Below are 14,810 nucleotides of genomic sequence, written 5' to 3'. Positions count from 1 at the left end.
CTGGAGGGGGGCTTTAAGTGGAGTTGGACACGCCCTAAATGCACTTAGCCGTCAGTATTTAGCCTTTCTGACTACACGAGAGATGTCACTAATTAGGATGTGGCCACAAGTGTAACAGAGCATCTTCAAATATCAGGTTAAACACGGTGTGGTTCATGGATGATTCACTCTTTAATGCTGCGTCTATTTGCCCACTAAGAATCTATTATTAATCTATTAACTGCTGGAAATGATTCCTTAATGTTTGCATCACTTCTGCCTGTGACTTTGTTACTTGGAGAAAACCACACAATGATTACACAAGTAATTAGTGTGTTGACCAGATCTATTAAGCCCATCGCTGCCGTGTAGCATCCAGTGAGTCACCGCCGCTCTGCAGTCGTCCTATCTTCATCAGAAATGTTCCTGTTTTTTATCTTTGTATTTTAGCATTGCTCCAGCGTCATATTGTAGGTTGTGTAACCGACGGCTCTTTTCCCCCCACAGATAATAGAATCGATGCGGTCGTCTTAAATCTGATTCCTCCTAAATAAGCTGAGTGTCTGTCAGTAACATCTAGATTTATTTAGCGGAGTCTATCCGCCCCCCCGCCACCCTTTGAAGAGAACAGTTATTTTTTGCTCCCAGTGAACAGAAACTGGGACAGCAGAGGAAAAAAAGGACTTTCACGTCGAGCGTTAAATGGGTCACCTTGAGTGGAGCACCATGTGGTCCTATCAGGAGCCAGAGAGACGGAGAGGGGACACACAGTTCCTGTCTGGATGTTCGAGTCGTCACTGTCCCCCCGGTGGACCGAGTCTATATCTGACTGTCGGGCCCAGCCCACCTGTTGATGCTCCCTCTGTGTCTGGAGTCTCACAGCCTGCATGTGCTTTTTTATGGCTTTATTTTTAGGGATTATTTTCATGGTTGATCAATCTGTCGATCATTTCCTCGATTAATCGATTAGTTGTTTGATCTATAAAATGTCGATCAGTGTTTCCCAAAGTCCAAGATGACGTCCTCAACTGTCTTGTTTTCTCCACAACTCAAAGAGATTCAGTTTACTGTCAGAGAGGAGTAAAGAAACCAGAAAATATTCACATTTAAGAAGCTGGAATCAGAAAATGTTGGCGTTTTTTTCCTTAAAAAATTACTCAAACCGATAAATCGATTATCAAAATAGTTGGTGATAAATTTAAAGGGACTGTTTGTAACTTTTTAAGCGTATAAATGTACCGGATCGGGACACATGCGCGCTCGCATATGCGAGTTCGCGTGTGCCCGCTGCCTCTGCTCCTCTGCCTGCTCGCCTTCACTCGCGTACTCGCTCCACCTCTAGACGTGCATGCTGCTCACTCCACACTGCAGAAGAGTTAGTTTAGCTCTGAGAATATCTAGTGACTGTTCAGTGGACGTTTGTGCAGAAATAACTGCTGCAGCTCCTCCAGACCAACAGAGGTTTCCCGTGTCTTGTGAAGTGACGGGGCTCCGCAGAGAGAAACGTTACCTTCTCGTTACCGACCGGGTGCCGGTGTCTTCCTGCTCTCTCCGGCTGCGAGCGGAGAGAGCAGGAAGACTCGCTGCAGAGCCCCGCTACCTCAGCCTGCGCTGAGGCAGGAAAAGCCAACACTAGGATCAGATCTAAATCATGTTCATGGAGAGACCTTGGTCTGGTCAGCTAACATTACTGCCAAGCAGCTGAAATATAGAATGATATTGTGGTTTTAGCTGACGTGTGTCTCCTCACTGTTTTGAGCGATGCTCGTTCATGTCTATTTAGAGCGAGCACAAGCACGAGCCCGACGCTGACTTTCGTTGATTTCACGGCCACAGGTGTCGCTGTTAACAAGACATTTCTGAAAGTTACAAATAGTCCCTTTAATAGTTGACAACTAATCAATTTATCATTGCAGCTCTAGTATTTTTCTCAAGTTCTTTCCATTTACAGTAACCACATTATAATAATAATATTATAACTGTAACTTGGTGCAAATGTTAATAGTCAGTGTTTTATTATGAATGTACAATTCAATATCAATTTTCCATGGAAGAAAATTTACAAAAATGTCTGTGTATGCTGTAAAGTGTAGTTCTTAGAAAGAAAGAAAATTGAAATCCCCCAAGAAAAAAATACACATAAAACACAAATCTCAATGCATGTTATTACAAAACGGTCTGCAGGGTCACGAGGACAAGTTTTGCTGTACATGGCTTACTCCACGCAGAGTTTAAAGTCCATTCTCAGGGTTTTCTCCGGCGGCGTGTGGTCTATCACGTTGAACATCACCTGCAGTCCTCTGCATCACCTGAAGTGCTGCTTCAGCAACCTGCTGTTGAGAGACGCTCGGTGATGCTCCCCTCTCATTACAGGACACACTGATGTTGGATCTGTATCAAGAAACCTACTGAGTTAAAGGTTGAGTTGCAACAGAAACACATTTGCAGGCGTGTTTAGTTTGAGGTCTCTGATACTAAGTGAACTCTTTGTTGTCTTTAAGCGTTGATCATCCCAGAGATCCACCAGGCTGTTATTAACACACTTCACAGACAAGCAGTTTGTGTTTGATCTCCTTATTTGGACATTTTGACATGGGATACTGGCATTATTATTATTTTGATCATGTTATACTCCGTGCAGAAGCAAGTTTTTGACACAGAAGTGAAGCCCTTAATGTCGGGTTCAGTGTTTGCTGCCGAACTTTGGCAGAAAAAATCTGACAGCGTGAAGGAAAGTTGCACAGCAGCGCGGATATGACTGCATCCTCCGCTGACTAACACACAAGATGACTCCAACTTTAATCAGGATTATGAAATGAATGAATAACTTAGTAATTAATTATGGTCTTTTATCATTTCCAGTGGGTGATATTTACATAGTTATAAAACTGGTGTATCAGCGTCTCCGCTGTGAAATGTGAGAAACTGAAAAATAAATTTAATCACAACTTCAACTTAATCCCAGCAGAAATGAGCCGGACTAGTTTACAAGACTTGATCATTATTTTTCAACTTAATTACACGTAACTTTACACGTAATAGACCCCATTCGATTTTTTACACTTTCATTTCCAGAGCGGACCTCGGAAACTATTTAACTCAGGAACTTCAGATTTGGTGTGATGGTTGACAATGTGGTGTAGTTGTGCTTTTTGGAGTTAAGAAGTCCAGGTGCCCAAAATTTTTGAAATTTTAGACGACACAACCTCAGAGTGACTGAACCTCTGACTGTAGCTGTGACTCCACACTAGTTGTGTTTCCATTCAATTGCCACCCAAAACCATTTTTTACCCGTCCAGTTGAATTAAAATAGGGTGAAAAATCTGCCCAATCAAGTGTCTAGATGTGGTGCAGTGCGTCGGCGTACGACTTTTTTTCACGTAAACCTATGACTTTATTCTCGTAATATTACGATTTTATTCTCAAATTCTCAGATTTATTTTTCTTCCTCAATGTGGCCCTTATACTCCGTCGTACCATAGACCTACCACAATGATAAATACAATTGAAAATGTAAACAAAAAAACAGTTATTCATTTCTTCTTTTCTTTTTTTAAATCCACATGGAGCCACTGGAGACGGGCTAAAGAGCCGCAGGTTGCTGACCTCTGGTCTAGGTGGTCTCGTTGGACCCGAGTGTTTAATCGCTGCTGTTTCAGGTCGTGGGAGAGGGACGGCGTGTTCATAGTAAATAATCATTTACACCAGCTCGGTTTCTCTCCCACACAAATGAGCCTTCAGAGTCCGTCGGCCACATGGGAATTCCTAAAGAGCTTAAAATAAAATGTTCACACAAAAAGGTTGAGAGCAGCTGGTGTCCTTTACCTGATCCCTCCAACACAAACACATAATGCACCGCAAAACTTAATTGACTGTTAACAAAATGAGAGGTTGATGTGAACTACGGTGTATTATTGGTTTTATACAGTAATGTTTTCACCCTTCCTGACTGAGGAAGCAGAAATAAGCTGAATTGACTTCAAAGATTGATGTAATAATGTGTTGTGAATTGGAGCAAAGAATTATAAAAGTCTTGGGTCTCTGAAGTTTTAAAGTTAAACTAGTTGGGTAGTTTTTGTATGGAAGCCCATTGCTGCCGATGTGATGAGGAAAAAAAGTTTTCTTGAAATGTTAATCTCAAAATAATGACTTAATATCTCAAAATAATGACTTAGTATCTCAAAATAATGACTTAGTATCTCAAAATAATGACTCAGTATCTCAAAATAATGACTTAGTATCTCAAAATAATGACTTAGTATCTCAAAATAATGACTTAGTATCTCAAAATAATGACTCAGTATCTCAAAATAATGACTCAATATCTCAAAATAATGACTTAATATCTCAAAATAATGACTTAATATTTCAAAATGACTCAGTATCTCAAAATAATGACTCAATATCTCAAAATAATGACTTAGTATCTCAAAATAATGACTTAATATCTCAAAATAATGACTTAGTATCTCAAAATAATGACTTAGTATCTCAAAATAATGACTCAGTATCTCAAAATAATGACTTAATATTTCAAAATAATGACTCAGTATCTCAAAATAATGACTCAATATCTCAAAATAATGACTTAATATCTCAAAATAATGACTTAATATCTCAAAATAATGACTCAGTATCTCAAAATAATGACTTAATATCTCAAAATAATGACTCAGTATCTCAAAATAATGACTCAGTATCTCAAAATAATGACTTAATATCTCAAAATAATGACTTAATATCTCAAAATAATGACTCAGTATCTCAAAATAATGACTTAATATCTCAAAATAATGACTTAGTATCTCAAAATAATGACTTAGTATCTCAAAATAATGACTCAATATCTCAAAATAATGACTTAGTATCTCAAAATAATGACTTAATATCTCAAAATAATGACTCAATATTTCAAAATAATGACCTAATATCTCAAAATAATGACTTAATATCTCAAAATAATGACTCAGTATCTCAAAATAATGACTTAATATCTCAAAATAATGACTTAATATCTCAAAATAATGACTCAGTATCTCAAAATAATGACTTAATATCTCAAAATAATGACTCAGTATCTCAAAATAATGACCTAATATCTCAAAATAATGACTTAATATCTCAAAATAATGACTCAGTATCTCAAAATAATGACTTAATATCTCAAAATAATGACTTAGTATCTCAAAATAATGACTTAGTATCTCAAAATAATGACTCAATATCTCAAAATAATGACTTAGTATCTCAAAATAATGACTTAATATCTCAAAATAATGACTCAATATTTCAAAATAATGACCTAATATCTCAAAATAATGACTTAATATCTCAAAATAATGACTCAGTATCTCAAAATAATGACTTAATATCTCAAAATAATGACTCAGTATCTCAAAATAATGACTCAGTATCTCAAAATAATGACTTAATATCTCAAAATAATGACTTAATATCTCAAAATAATGACTCAGTATCTCAAAATAATGACTTAATATCTCAAAATAATGACTTAGTATCTCAAAATAATGACTTAGTATCTCAAAATAATGACTCAATATCTCAAAATAATGACTTAGTATCTCAAAATAATGACTTAATATCTCAAAATAATGACTCAATATTTCAAAATAATGACCTAATATCTCAAAATAATGACTTAATATCTCAAAATAATGACTCAGTATCTCAAAATAATGACTTAATATCTCAAAATAATGACTTAATATCTCAAAATAATGACTCAGTATCTCAAAATAATGACTTAATATCTCAAAATAATGACTCAGTATCTCAAAATAATGACCTAATATCTCAAAATAATGACTTAATATCTCAAAATAATGACTCAGTATCTCAAAATAATGACTTAATATCTCAAAATAATGACTTAGTATCTCAAAATAATGACTTAGTATCTCAAAATAATGACTCAATATCTCAAAATAATGACTTAGTATCTCAAAATAATGACTTAATATCTCAAAATAATGACTCAATATTTCAAAATAATGACCTAATATCTCAAAATAATGACTTAGTATCTCAAAATAATGACTTAATATCTCAAAATAATGACTCAGTATCTCAAAATAATGACCTAATATCTCAAAATAATGACTTAGTATCTCAAAATAATGACTCAGTATCTCAAAATAATGACCTAATATCTCAAAATAATGACTCAGTATCTCAAAATAATGACTTAATATCTCAAAATAATGACTCAGTATCTCAAAATAATGACCCAATATCTCAAAATAATGACTCAATATTTCAAAATAATGACTTAATATCTCAAAATAAAGACTCAGTATCTCAAAATAATGACTTAATATCTCAAAATAATGTGTTAATATCTCAAAATAGACTTAATATCTCAAAATAATGACTTAATATCTCAAAATAATGACTTAATATCTCAAAATAATGACTTAATATCTCAAAATAATGACTCAGTATATCAAAATAATGACTTAATATCTCAAATCAATGACTTAATATCTCAAAATAATGACTTAGTATCTCAAAATAATGACTAATTACCTCAAAATAATGATTTAATATCTCAAAATAATGACTAAGTACCTCAAAATAATTACTTAATATCTGAAAATAATGACTTAGTATCTCAAAATAATGACTTAATATCTCAAAATAATGACTTAATATCTCAAAATAATGACTAATTACCTCAAAATAATGACATAGTATCTCAAAATAATGAAAAACCTTCTCAACATACTATAAATATAAATATAAATATGGCTTCCCATATGCAGATATGACAGGTAATGCTTTGACACACATAGTTCTGTCTGTAACGATGACAGTATTGGAGTATTGTTTTGGCTCTGACTACCTCCATGCAGTCCTGCAGGCGCTGGCACCGGCGTGCAGACTTACATAAGTAAACAGATAGATAGACGTACAGTACAATTATAGCCTGGTCTTGTTTAGTTGAAATGAAGTGCAGCTACTGATGGGTTTGATTTCCTCCGTCAGTGAACAACATTTAGACATATAACCGGATATATACCCGGCAGCAGCAGCATCTCCCTTCACTCAGACTACCGTGCGTCGAGCAGCAGAGTGATGCTGCTCATGAAGCTGACCCCGCTGTGAGTCATCTTATGTTTCTCCGTGCTGGGAGGAGGGCTCGCTGTTCTCTGTGATCCATGTTGGAGCGCCGCGATGCTGCCTTTGGCTCTCTGACGGGGGGGAAACTGGAGCACAGCTCTGAGCCATATAGGCAGAAATACCAGGCCTAACTAGGACATGTCGAGAAACGGGGCTAGTGGAGGGGCGTCTCTCACACACACACACACACACACACTATTTCATGGAGGGATGATGAAGTGTCGGAGCTAAACAGTGACTCAGTGGTGATTAGTTCTGAGTTTCTTTGTTTGATCCATGGACCGTTGAGTATTTCATGTCACTCATGCTTGTAAACTACTGACAAATATTGTTTTTTTTATTCACGTTTCCAGGTGCCCGGTCCTATTTGCACAACAATTCATCTGTGAATCATTCAGCTAGAAAAGTGGCACCCAAGTTTTTTTTTCAGATCTTTTTTTTCGGACTTTTTTTCAGATTTTTTTTTTCAGACTTTTTTTGTCCAACATTTTTCAGATCTTTTTTTTTCAGATCTTTTTTATCCGACATTTTTCAGACTTTTTTTTCAGAATTTTTTTGTCCGACATTTTTCAGATCTTTTTTTTCAGACTTTTTTTTCGGAAATTTTTCAGATTTTTTTTTTCAGACTTTTTTGTCTGACATTTTTCAGATCTTTTTTTTACCCCTTAAAGTGGCAGTAAGCAGAATAGTTTTGGCATCATTGTGCAAAAATTCCATAATAACTAGGGATGCGCCGATACCGACACCAGTATCGGGTATCGGGTCTGATACTCTTCTCATGTACTCGTACTCGGAAAACGGCTCCGATACAACGACACCGATACCACTTTACGGCAGCGTGACGTTAACCTCTTGTCGCCATCTTTCGGGTCCTCACGCTCCACCTCCCCGACGGTGCGGGCGAAACGGGCCTCACTTTCATTGCGCCACGGGGTTTTGCTTGCACCCTCTGACTCGCGCGTGCATTAGACTACTTGGTCCGTGTTTCAATACGGGTCGGGTGGGTTGCCGACATTACCGCAGACCATTGGCGCATTTTTTTACGTGGGCCGCGGCACGATGCGGTCGACAGTCGCACCGGGAGCAGAGGGCCCAGTCCCTCCCTGACAGACAGAAGAAATATGGATCATGTAACCATAATCCCTGACTATTTTTAATTTAGGAATTGCTTTTTAAAAATAATATTTCATAATATATCTGCCATGGTAGCAGATGTCCTGAAATTTGTACCTGCCACAGCCAAGATTTCCCCTGTTATTTGGCAGGTGGCGGGTGCTAATTCTATCCCTGTTGACAACTAATTGATGAATTGTTGATTTGTTCTGATCTCTGCTGTTGAGTTTTGTCTGTCATGACGTATTAACAGCAGCAAACAGGAATATATGGATACAGATAGCTTTATTTATCCCATTGATCAGTTGCTCTGTGTTTTTATTGCAGGACACCAATGAAATTGTGGCCATTAAGAAATTCAAGGACAGCGAAGGTAAGTGGACGACAAACTCCTCATCAGAGATCCCTGGTGTTTCTTTGTATTGGGATGCATCCTCATCACGACACGTGAGCCCAATCTGACCCTGATTGACCTTCTGTCTGACCTCCACGCAGAAAATGAAGAGGTTAAAGAAACGACGCTACGGGAGCTCAAGATGCTCCGAACCCTCAAACAGGAGAACATCGTTGAGTTGAAAGAGGCCTTCCGCAGAAGAGGAAAGCTTTATCTCGTCTTTGAGTATGTGGAGAAGGTACGTTTCTTCTACAGACCGTTGAGTTTTTTAATGTAACCGTCCTCATCAGCGTGGTGGTTATCTTGATTTCTGTTCCGTTTCTCTTGTAGAACATGCTGGAGCTGCTGGAGGAGTTACCCAACGGTGTGCCGACTGACAAAGCTCGCAGCTACATCCACCAGTTAATCCGAGCTATTCACTGGTGCCACAAGCATGACATCGTTCACCGCGGTAAAACCTCTCTCTTCCTTTACTTTAGTCTTTACTATATTTTAGGCCACATAATAAAAACACTGATAGGGAGACAGTCTTAGAGAGACATTTGTTTGATCCTAACCTGGGACAAGCTCATGCAGGTGTGCAGTATTTACCACCGTCACTGGGCGCCATCTGGGCTCTGATTCTGACCAACAGCTGGAACCGATGCTGTATGTTTTCAGTGTAAGCTAGTATAAACTAGAGGTGTAAGGGGGCCGTGAATATGCCGCATCTAAAACGTGTGGACAGTTGTGTCGCTTTCATCTTTTTATCCAAGGTGCTTGGGAGGTTGCGCTCCTGTCACGCCTGTCGCTACTAAGCAACCAAAACCTGCACGCTGCGATGACGATGACGATGACGATGACGATGAAGTCGTGGTAATTTAGCAGTAAAAGCCTCACTGACTGAAGTAAACAAAGTCAAAACAAAGATAAATGGATTTATAGCACCGTAAATCCTTCTCAGTAATATTACTGTTCAATGTGTCTCCGTGTGTCAGACTTTTCATCAGGATGTCGGGACGTCCTCGGACAGAAAAGGTGAAGCCAGTAAAATAGTCCGTGGGACAGATGATAAAGCTCTCGGTAGTCCTGCACTAAGATGATTAACTTCTCCTCCATATATTTACCGTAGACTGATATTTACAGAAGAAAGACAAGATATCTGCTGGCTGTGATTGGTTGTTACTCATCACATGACGCAGCGTTCCAAAAGTTTAACTATTTGTATTTTGGGGCGCAGCCGTCGCGCCCGAAGAATAGGCGCTTGCGTTTCGCGACAGCGTTGCTTTCGCGTTTGAGCGCACCTTCCGCGCGTCTTCATTGAAAACTTGAATGGCACTCGGAGAGCGCAGACCTCTGCCAACGCGTGACTTTAAAAACAGATCACAGCTCACAGCTGGCGGTACCGTGAGGTGGTCGGTTTGTTATTAACACGGTGTGTTTCCGTGTAACGTATCGGCGGATGCCTCTCTCATTCAGCAGTCTTGTTATGTCTGTATAACGTTACACTACGTTGTCTCTCATCCCGTCAGCTACCGCTTTGTTCTTTTCTCTCTCTCTGCTCTCAGAAGGAGGCGTGGAGCGTCATCAACGCGTCATCAGTCACACTGCGTGTGTGTTATACTCTGTGGTTTTAATGCTCAGGCTGATCGGAATTCTTAAAAATATTCCTGAATCCAGATCACGATCCAGATCGCCACCAAAATCAAATGAATTGTTCATTGTGCTAGACCCCACTCCTCCAAAAACTTTCATTCAAATCCATCACAAACTTTTGGCGTAATCCTGCTAACAGAAAAACAAACAAACAAACCAACAAACCAGCGCCGGTGAAAACATAACCTCCAGGAATAATCACATGTTTCGTTCAGCAAGACAATAAACATCACTTTATGATTTTTGAAATGTGAATGCAGTCAGCAGAAGTAAAATGCTAACGCTAGGCTATAAACGAGCTACACCACGGTCACATGAGCGCAACAAGGCTGTAAAGGAGGACGAGTCGGCGTGATGACGTTTAGTAGTCTCATTTAGCCACTCGTTAGCAACCGCCTTTTTTAAGACACATAAAAGCTTCATAATTCACCAGTGGGGTGAAAATCTTCAAAACGTTAAAATCTCTTCAGCTTGTGTTGACCACAGAAACTACTTCCAGACGAGGGAACAGGAAGTGCTAAAATGCGAAGTCATTTCTGGGGTTTATTCCTGTAGCTCTCTATTGTTCACGAGATGTGAGCTTTTAGGCGAATCCGTGGCTGCAGAGCAGGAAACCAGATGGCCCGTGTGAGCTTTTGGCTCCCTGAATGCAGCAGAGTGGGCCTCCAAATGGCCTGTAGTACTGTACACCAGGCACACATATGACAGCGTTATCCAGGATTTGATGTATAAGTTCTGGTTTGTCTGTGAATTTTCACTGAATTCTTTGTTTGCTTTATGTCAAAATACTGACCGATGTGATGATGATAGTGATGATGTCATGATGATGCCAGCAGCTAACTCCCCATCTGTTTCCTTCCTTCTCAGACATAAAGCCAGAAAACCTCCTCATCAGCTCCGATGACGTCCTCAAGCTGTGTGACTTTGGTGAGCACCTCCATCAAACACTGTGAGAAACTGTAAGAAAAGGTGGCCGAGCAGTCGGAGCTGTGATGTAAAAGGAGTATTTTCAACAGAGACTATATTTGGCTGGAAACGGTGCTTGAGGAGGGCAGCAGGCCGGCTTCATCCGGTTATCTAAAGCTTTGTGTGTGCAGCTTCCTCCTCTCCTGCTTCTCAGGCTGCTGCTGCTGTTGTGCATTCTTCCCTCTTCTCCGTTAATGAAACGTGTTGGGAAAACAAACGGCTAGTAGTGCGTTGATTCAAGCTGGTAGCGTCACAACAAAACGGGGGGAAAACATGGCATAGCCAGCATTATGTAGGCAATCTGGAGCGAGAGACTGAAGCCCTGCTGTTTGCTCGGTGTCAGCCGGAGGCATCGAGAGAACAGACAGAGGCCAAACAGACTCCGCTGGGAAGGTTTACATCTTACAGCACATCTATTTTCACTGTATTCATACTTTGCAATAGGATTTAGCAACAAGGATATAGTTATGATTTTAGCCCAGAATCACCAGGAGACATTGCCGTGAATTGGACCTGTTCAGAAGAAAACAACAATTACAATTTGAGTTGTTTTTTTTCATAAATGTGTGAGTTTTTTCTCATAAAGTTACCACTTTAATCTCGGAGAATAGCGGAGGTTTTTTTCTCGTAAATTTGGGATTTTTTTTCTCATAAATTTACCAATTTAATCTCGGAGAATATCCAAGTGTGTTGTTTTGTACAAAATGATTGCATCAGTGTATGGACGGGGGCAGCAGCAAATTACATTTTAGACACCTAAAAAAATCCATATCGGTTTAAGTGTACGCTATACTTACTTTTACCTCGCTGTCAGACAGCCCTTTCTGACGGGGAACTGAAGCCGTTATCTTTGCTCTCTTCAAAGCCACCAGACTCCATTCACAAAAACAGTAGTTTTACCTCTCAGAACACACGAGTTGCTGGTCTACCGCTGCCTCCATCGTTTAGTTTGTTTCGGTTATTGTGTGACTTTGGTGAATTCGAACTAACCCTTTAAAACACCAAATAGCAATAATAATAACTAACCGATGGATGCAGCGGTAGACCAGCAACTCTCCTGTCCTGCGAGGTAAAAATGACCTTTTTTGTCAATGGAGTTTGGTTGTAATTTAAAAAAAGCAAATTATCCTATTTCCCCCTAAAAGGTTGAACTGCTTCTGCTGAAATGTTTCTACTGTTTGTAAGTTTATAGTCGTGCTTTAGTATTGTGAAAATTAATTCAGATTTTTGCCTATAATTAACAAGTTAAAATATTTATAAAAAAAAGTCCTCAGAGGATAAAAATGTCTGCGTTAAAAAAACTGCCATAAAATTATATATTAATATTATTTTCCACTTTCACTGAGTTACATTTTGAACCGCCATCAGTCCAGATCATAACTCCCAAATATTCATTAATTTTCAGAATTTTAATCCTTTAAATTCCAGTTTGTTTACATAATGTCACTGTTGTTTTAATTATATTCTGTATGCTAAATGCTCGGGGTATTTTATATATTTTCACAGCCTGGGATATGTCAATGATCAGCAAGAATAATAGAGTGAATTATTTTATGCTGTAATGGTCAAACATTGTGGTTTTAATGGGTTTCAATGGGAATATTTTTGTCCTTAAGGGTCTGAGTGTATTTAAGCTACACAGTTTATTAGACTTATTATAGGAGCTGAGGTTACACTTATAAAATAAAAACTTCCCTTGCCCAACTACTTTATAACTGTATCTTAATGAGCGTCCAGAGAGGTGAAACCATTTCTAGGTGTCTCAGCATGTAGAGCACATCATAAAGCTCCTCATTATACTATATTACTTCCTGTGTCTTCTCTCGCCAGGCTTTGCACGTAATCTCTCTGAGGGGACGGACGCCAATTACACCGAGTACGTGGCCACGAGATGGTACCGCTCTCCAGAGCTCCTCCTCGGGTACGTAGAGCTCCGTCTACTACGCCGACACGTTTTTTTTTAGTAGCCCGGCCTTCATCATCACCAACAACCCTTTTTAAATGTGTGGTCGCAGGGCTCCGTACGGGAAGGCGGTGGACATGTGGTCGGTGGGCTGCATCTTGGGAGAGCTGAGTGACGGGCAGCCTCTGTTCCCGGGAGAGAGCGAGATCGACCAGCTCTTCACCATCCAGAAAGTGTTGGGACCTCTGCCACCGGAACAGATGAAGCTCTTCTATAACAACCCTCGCTTCCACGGGCTGCGGGTAAACGCCACGCCACTCTTCACACTCTTCACTATCACAATACTTGGGTGCCGATTCGATATGTACTACGATTTTTAAGTATTGTGATTCGATATTACGATTTATTGCGATTTATTGTTAACTTTTTTAACCATAGACCATGAAGGGAAAAAGTTGAATCATTTCTTGACTTTTAAAGACTTTTAATTAGGAAAATATCTAAATTAATCTAGTATAATTGTTTGATTTTCAGCATGTATGTAGTCAGAGATGTCCTGAAGTCAAATATATCAGTCATTGTCAGGAATTATTTATTATCCAGCAACCCAAAGAATGAAGAATATAGACATGTCCCTCACAGATTAGTGGTATTTTCTTTTTAATTCATAAGGGACATGTAATGTTTTATACTTCTGGTGAATATAATCCATCAGTCTTATTTCCATAGATGTATTTTGTATCTACAGTTCCCTTTGTTAACACCTTATTTTGAAAAGCGGACGTAGTCCCACATGTCTACTTCCTCTAACTTCTCCAAGGTGGTCTCTAGCTCTCCCGTCAGCTCCGTTCTCTTTATCCATCCATGGTCAGCTCCATCGGGGCCGTTTCAATGCAGAGAACATAATGTCAGTATCTGGGTGCTCTACAGTCGTAGCGTCGGCCCATTTGACCACGGAGACGAGAGCGACGGCCGGCTCCACCGCCACGTTACCGCCATACCATAACGTTTCCTGTCCGTGACAGAGTTAGCATGCAGCTTTAGCTCTGCTCTGTGTAGCTCTGCTTTTCCTGTCAACGTGTGAAACCCAAAGTGTTTCCATCCTTTACTGGATGTGTAGTGTTTACCACGCTGGATTTAACATGTGAGGGTGCAGGTCGTATCCACGCTGACACTCCGATGTTTTAGACTTTCTGAGGTTTATTTTGGTTGACGGATACGGAACGGATATGACGTCACGTTACTCAGACTACCACAATAACAGCGGTAACTTCCTTCTACCTCCACATAGACTAACATGAAGCAAATATATCGATTCTGGTGTTAAAAAATACATTTCAAATTGTATTCAATTTCAATTTTGTATTCAAATTCAAAATCGCGATACATAGATGAATCGATTTTTTACCCCAACCCTCATTCTGCTGTCCGTCTCCTCCACGTCGTTCTTATTGCAGCTCCTCTCCTTTTCTGACATGATCTTCTCTCTCGTCTCTTTCTTCTGCGTCTTCTTCTTCTTCTTCTTCTCTTATTTATTTTCTGTCTCTTGCTTGTTTTTTTTTTCTTCTTGCTGTGCCGTGACTGATTGGATCACAATGACTCATCGTGTATCATGTATCCTGTATCGCTCTATGAAGGGAGGCTGTGATAAGTCTTCTGCTGCTCCAACAGACCTGGGTC

The 14,810-nt window shown here is 39.2% G+C and overlaps 2 protein-coding genes across 8 annotated transcripts in view; both read left to right on the top strand.

The window, feature by feature from the left end:
- Window positions 1-14,810, top strand: part of rai2 (retinoic acid induced 2) — a 113,589-nt gene that overhangs the window by 62,827 nt on the left and 35,952 nt on the right. The gene's annotated exons all lie outside the window — the stretch shown is intronic.
- LOC141768476 (cyclin-dependent kinase-like 5) overlaps window positions 1-14,810 on the top strand; it is a 56,610-nt gene that overhangs the window by 21,259 nt on the left and 20,541 nt on the right. For all 7 annotated transcript variants that reach the window (XM_074636793.1, XM_074636788.1, XM_074636787.1 and 4 more), the window contains exons 4-9: window positions 8,560-8,605; window positions 8,728-8,864; window positions 8,957-9,077; window positions 11,129-11,188; window positions 13,058-13,148; window positions 13,243-13,432. In XM_074636793.1, the coding sequence (XP_074492894.1) occupies window positions 8,560-8,605; window positions 8,728-8,864; window positions 8,957-9,077; window positions 11,129-11,188; window positions 13,058-13,148; window positions 13,243-13,432 (645 nt within the window). The remainder of the gene's footprint in view (window positions 1-8,559; window positions 8,606-8,727; window positions 8,865-8,956; window positions 9,078-11,128; window positions 11,189-13,057; window positions 13,149-13,242; window positions 13,433-14,810) is intronic.

This window comes from Sebastes fasciatus, chromosome 5, assembly GCF_043250625.1.
Source record: "Sebastes fasciatus isolate fSebFas1 chromosome 5, fSebFas1.pri, whole genome shotgun sequence".
Lineage (NCBI taxonomy): Eukaryota > Metazoa > Chordata > Actinopteri > Perciformes > Sebastidae > Sebastes > Sebastes fasciatus.
Note: the sequence above shows the minus strand (reverse complement) of the source record. Positions and strands in the feature narration are given on the sequence as shown.